The 6000-nt window shown below is 48.7% G+C and overlaps 1 protein-coding gene across 3 annotated transcripts in view; it reads right to left on the bottom strand.

Moving 5' to 3' along the window:
• CREB3L2 (cAMP responsive element binding protein 3 like 2) overlaps positions 1-6000 on the bottom strand; it is a 121286-nt gene that overhangs the window by 6040 nt on the left and 109246 nt on the right. For 2 of the 3 annotated variants that reach the window (XM_040471853.1, XM_040471851.1), the window contains 3 exons: positions 3417-3516; positions 3015-3141; positions 1381-1597 (listed from right to left, as the gene is read on the bottom strand). In XM_040471853.1, coding sequence (XP_040327787.1) covers positions 1381-1597; positions 3015-3141; positions 3417-3516 — 444 coding nt within the window. Of the gene's footprint in view, positions 1-1361; positions 1598-3014; positions 3142-3416; positions 3517-6000 lie in introns of all 3 variants that reach the window. The other variant, XM_040471852.1, reaches the window with a different exon arrangement.

Here is a 6000-nt window from a genome sequence, read left to right as displayed (position 1 = left end):
GAGATCGTGACCTGGCTGAAGTCGGACGCTTAACCGACTGCGCCACCCAGGCGCCCCTAAGGTCATGTATTTATTGGGTGGTGTCCCCTATGCTAGATTCCAGAAAGAAGAGAATTAAAGGATAAAGTCTGACTCCTGGTCTAGAATGCTAATAGTTCAGATAAATTCAAGAGAAAAAGCTACCCTGAAATAACACTCAACACATAACAGAAAATAAATGCTATTAAAGTGTAGAAAGTCATTAGGCATTCAGAGGAGGGCTACGGGGGCTTTGGTATCAGGGAGAGATCCCAGAAGAAGTGAGGTTTCAGTGGGTCCCTGAACAGTTGAGCCAAGAGGGGAGAATACTTGTGTCACGCATATGCCCATGATCAAGCAGCTGAGCCCTCTACAGCTCCCAGTGGCTCCTCCACAAATGTCTCTAGAATGGAAATAATAATAATGCCTCGCCTCTTAAAGTATTTAAAAGGATTTATATATCACATTTGCATAGTACTTAAAATAGTAAGTGCTAGTAAATGTTAAAGATGCATGTACAATGTAAACACATGAAAATACACATAATTATGAACCTTGCCCCACTGCTTTAGGGGGGAAAAAAGCCGAGGAATTTGAAATAGAATCTTCAAGTGGGAGCATTAGCATTGGAAGAGCACACTTTCTGGGAAGCACAGGGGTCAGGGCAACGAGGTCACCACTCACACCAGGCAGGCCCAGGAGTGTGCACGCAGACCCTCCTTCCTGCACCGTCTGGCATTTTCAGGAGCCCACCCCAGCATAACAACATCTGGCCATCCTGTATGCCTTTGTGTTTCCAAAAAGGCTGTTCTCCATCACTATCGAAAAGAAACAACTCACGGAGAATTGGAGCCCCATACGTTATTTTCAATATGGAATCAGGTATATGCTCAGTGCCTCTCAAACGATGTCCCTCGATATATAATTATAATTCATACATTTTTTTACTTACAAATCATAAAACTATACATTGACACACAGCCTGACATACGTGTGTCTCTAGCTGGAAGGTAGGGGAGGTGTCCTAAGGCTGCATTCGTGTGGCAAGCACGCTGCTAAGGGCGGGCTCTATGTGTGTTTATGAGGCTTTGAGGGGAGGCAGAAGGAAGTCACCTCTGGGAGCCACCACTGCTGGTTCCCCAGTGACAGAGCAGACACAGGGGTGGCTCATCCTAGGCCGCATCCCCAGTCTCTGCGAAGGGCAGCTATTGACAAGGAGTAAACTCTCCAGAGTCCTGGGTCCTGGAAATAGGTCCTGAAGGAGCCCAGGGGCTGCGCCACGTCTACGCAATGTCTACACCCCACATTCCAGGTTGCTGACTCACAACCCATCATCCGTGCACCTGCGTGTGCTTGACTCACAAGTGCTGCTGTAACTCCAATAGCACGGATTTCTCCAGGCTGCTCTCATTTGAGAGAATGAAATGGGGAAGATCCACTTCAGGCCTGGGATCCAACCCTGATGCCCTGAGCAGGGAGGAGCCTCTGTCCCAAGGCCCAAGTTCCCCAGCTGAGGCTGGGCCGGACGGCTCCTCCAGGGGAGAATGTTCCTCATAGATGAGCAGGTTCCTGGATCTCACTGAGGACAGAGCAAAGGAACAGGTGTTAGGGAAAGACTGCAGGGTTTACCACATCCCCTCACTCACTGCCCAGGGCTGGGAGCAGATTACAATTTGTGGGTTCTTGTTGCCCAGAACTGAGGGTGCCAGCTGGAGCTGGCTTTCCACAAAGGCTTCGGGGTTTCAGAGTTCTGCGCATTGAAAAATTATACCAATTATACAGTGCTGGAAGAACAAAAGGAAAGCAAATAAACATGAAGCAAACTTCCACCCCCACTGCTTTGAAAATAAAACTCCCCTCCTTGCCCACCCATAACCATCTGGGGGAAACAATTCATGAAGAATGGGAGTCAAATACTTGGGGATGTCCAGAGCAGCTAAAATAAGAACCATTTCCAATGAGTCGGTCTTGCACGGAGAGAAGGTACCAGGGCAGAAAGCTGCGTTTTCATTTAGAAACCCGAGAGGAGGCACAAAGCCAGAGTCATAAATCAAATCATGGAGACCGTTTCTTTGTTTTATAGGACGGCTGCCTTGCTAGAGGGCTCTGTAGCAATTCTCTGCCACACAGAAACTCTGCTCCCATTGGCTTCCATTTAAATTTACAGATACATTCCCTTAGGGAAAAAAGAACTTCCCAGGAGATCACTGAAATTATCTGGTTGAAATGCCAGTGTTGCTGTCATACACCTGGCGGAGATACAACTACCTGGTGACGACCAGGGCCCTTTCGAACCGCAGAACTGTGCCTCCCCCAAATCCAGCACCTCCAATTCCATCCACATTTGCTCTTATTAGTGTATATGCATGTGTATTGGTGTATATATCATGATCCCCAGAGACCGCTGTTATTTCCTACGTACTTAAAAGGGATCAGTGATCTGGGTGAGGTTACCACACACTTCTTTAACACCCAGGTCTCTAAATTCTCTCAGTCTTGGCCATGATGTTTTGTAAGACAGACTGATTCGTTTCTGGGATTCTTACTGTGGTAACATACATTTCCCCTGAATGGAAGGAGAAACACAGGAGTTCCTTTAAAATGTCATGGAAAGCTTCCTGCTCCCCCCAGTCTATTCCCCACCCCCCCCCACCGAATCCACATCCCACCCCCTTCTCAGAGCACGAAAAGGAGACCTCAAGAATTTGCCAGGGAACGTGGTCTATAGCAAAAGAGTTTGCAAACTGTGCTCTATCGGGCTCTAGAGAATCCCCAGTGGTGCCTTAGCCCAGTGGGTGAGGGACACGAGGGGAGACCCAGAGGCCCAGGCACCATACCCCCATGTCTCTCTTCCCTCCCTTCAATGGAGAAGCTACACTTTTGCCACTTTTTAAAAGTTAGACTTTCTCATAAGACTCCCTTCAGAAAGGCGAACTTTCAAAAAACCCCAGAGACATGAAACAAGATCCTTCACGAGTTGCTGAGTGCTGTCTTACCAACAGAGGCTGTATAGGGCTCCTGCATGGAGTGCTGGCTGGGCAGAGCCATCTTGGTGGCAGACGGATAGGGTCCGTAGCCCTGAAAGAAGCTCCCAAATGCAACAGCAAAGCAGAGCACAACCACCTGCAGGGGGAGAGGACGCAGGGCCTGTCAGCTCCAAGGTCCACAGGGCAAACCTTGAGCCCTGCACCACCTGGGAAGTCTGGGGAGACGGACTCCCCTTCATCAGGCCACCAGAACGCACCATCAGGTCACCCGCCGTCACATCGCGGCAAAGCAACTGCGTCTGAGCGAGCCGCGTGGTTCCTCCCACCGCACCTGGACTGGGCAAGCCGGGGGGACACTGGAGACGGGGGTGGGCTGGGGCACCTAGGGCGCCGTCTCTTTGGGAAGCTCACCATGAGGCACGTGCCGGTCTGCGTGCCCGCCAACTTGCAGGTGCGTGAAACCTTGCCCATCACCAACGTCTGAAGCTTCTGTAGTTGCTGCAGGAGAGTTCTGCAAATGCAACAAATCAAAGCCATGAGGGGAGTCTGGGACAGAAGGGGGTGCTTTCAGGTGACCTCTGCCCCCATGCTCTGGGGAAGCTGCTGAAGCCTTGTGCCCGAATGTGCACCCAGCACCGAGGCAAAGTTTCATTCGGAGGAAGATGCGGACACCGGTGCCTTCCAGAACCAGTGCTGTAGAAATGCCCAGAGCCGGGGAGGAGCCCGCTTGAACAGCCCATCCGGGTCTTGTGCGACTCTGAGTCAGAGGTGAATGGCCCCAAGTTACCCCTGACATGCCAGGCCTTGTCTATCAGCCACTGACAAAAAAATGAGCCAAAAGAACATTTTGCGGGGCGGGTGCTGGTGATACAAGGACAATTCACTTACCCACGAGAGAAGAAACAGTGAGGAAGACGTAAGGAAGGAGAAAAGGCAAAGAGGAGAGGAAAATGCCCAACAGAGAACAACTGAAGGAGTGGCCGGCGGTGGTGGCCGTCATGGGAAATGGCAGCGGTATCAGCGAGCAGCGGTCACTTAGCAAATTTGAGGAGAAAGAGAGGAAAAACAGGAATGGCAGGGAGGCAACGGCCAGAGGCACCTCAAGCCGTGGTTCTTGAAGGCTCATGGCACCTCTAGAGTCAGAAACGAAGCCAAAATATGATGGAGCAAAGAGGCCTGCTCAACTGGACCCACGCTCAGAGCCAGGGATCTCGGAAACCATCCTCCCATACAGACTCTGATCCTTCTGCAGGAGGAGACAGGCGGCAGGAGCAAAAAAAGAGTTCTCTCCCTAAAATTGGACAAGTGTGCACACCCTTAAAAGGGAAGGGTTTGGGATGAGAATACTGTATTCTGGTCTGTGTGACATCAGGTCACAGAAAGAGCAGATGGTGAAATTCTTCATGAATTTTGAACAGTGTGAGCCACAGAAAAGGATCTCACAGCACTGCCTCCTGAATCAGAGCCCCTGGGATGAGTGTGTGTGAGCAGCAGAGACCTTGAAGCCCCTCCTGGCCGCGCCCCCTTCCCCAAGCCCAATGCATGTGACCAAGTGCGAAGATTGTACAAGCAGATGCTTTTTCTTGAGTCTTAGAAATTTTCAAAAAAAACCAATTCAGGCCATGATGTCACATGAGAAGGCCAGACAAGTTCACTGGGAAACGTCAGCAAATCTCTCGTTTGCAGAATTCTGGGCTCTTCCAGAGAACTTGCTTCTCACCACGCTCTGTCTGTCTCCTGAATAGCTTTCAAGTACTCGAAGGACAAGCCGGGGTTCCAGAGCTTGCAACACTTACCCTGACAAGTGCCAAGGAAACGGGTTCTCCTGGGGTTTAAGCCAAGCAGGGACAGGTTGGCCATGGGATGATACGGCCTTCAGCAGCTAGATGGCTATGAATGGGGGCAGATTTGGGGTGCCTGGGTGGCTCAGCTGGTTAAGTGTCTGGCTTTGGCTCAGGTCATGATCTCTCGGCTTGTGGGTTCGAGCCCCGCGTGAAGCTCTGTGCTGACACCTCAGAGCCTGGAGCCTGCTTTGGATTCTGTGTCTCCCTCTCTCTCTGCCCCTCCCCTGCTCAGGCTCTGTCTCTCTGTCTCTCAAAAACAAATAAACATTAAAAAATAAAAAAAAATAATAAAAGTGTTCTGTATGTTACTCAAAGCTTATAAATACTGATAGTATGGTTATTTTAAATCCTACTTAAAGAGAGACTATCATTTGTGACGATATGGATGATGAACCTGGAGAACATTACACTAAGTGAAATAAACCAGAGAAAGAAAAATTCCACGTGGTATGACTTATACTTGGAAGCTTAAAAGAGAAAAAAACATTTTTTGTTTCAAGTTGAACTTAGAAACAGTAGAAAACTAGTTGCCAACAGCTGGAGGTTGGGGGAATTGGGGAGAGGCTGGTAAAAGGATACAAACTTTCAGCTCTAAGACGAAGAAGGTCTGAGAATCTAACCTATAACATGATGACTATTGTCGATAACACTGTATTGGCTCATTGAAATTCGTTAAGAGAGTTGAACTTAAATGCATTCAATAAAAAACTAAAAACAGGGGCGCCTGGGTGGCACAGTCGGTTAAGCGTCCGACTTCAGCCAGGTCACGATCTTGCGGTCCGTGAGTTCGAGCCCCGCGTCGGGCTCTGCGCTGATGGCTCGGAGCCTGGAGCCTGTTTCCGATTCTGTGTCTCCCTCTCTCTCTGCCCCTCGCCCGTTCATGTTCTGTCTCTCTCTGTCCCAAAAATAAATAAACGTTGAAAAAAAAAATAAAGAAAAAAAAAAAAAGAAAAAAAAATTAAAAAAAAAAACTAAAAACAAAAAAAAGGTAAATATGTGAGGTGATGGATGTGTTAATTTACTCGATGTGAGGAATATTCCACAATGCGTGTGTATATCTACTCATCATGTACACTTTAACTATCTAACGGTTTTGCCAATTATACCTCAACAAAGCTGAGAAAGGGGAAAAAAATAAGAATTTACAACTA

Source organism: Herpailurus yagouaroundi, unplaced genomic scaffold, assembly GCF_014898765.1.
Source record: "Herpailurus yagouaroundi ecotype Mexico unplaced genomic scaffold, PumYag 100, whole genome shotgun sequence".
Taxonomy (NCBI): Eukaryota; Metazoa; Chordata; class Mammalia; order Carnivora; family Felidae; genus Herpailurus; species Herpailurus yagouaroundi.
Note: the sequence above shows the minus strand (reverse complement) of the source record. Positions and strands in the feature narration are given on the sequence as shown.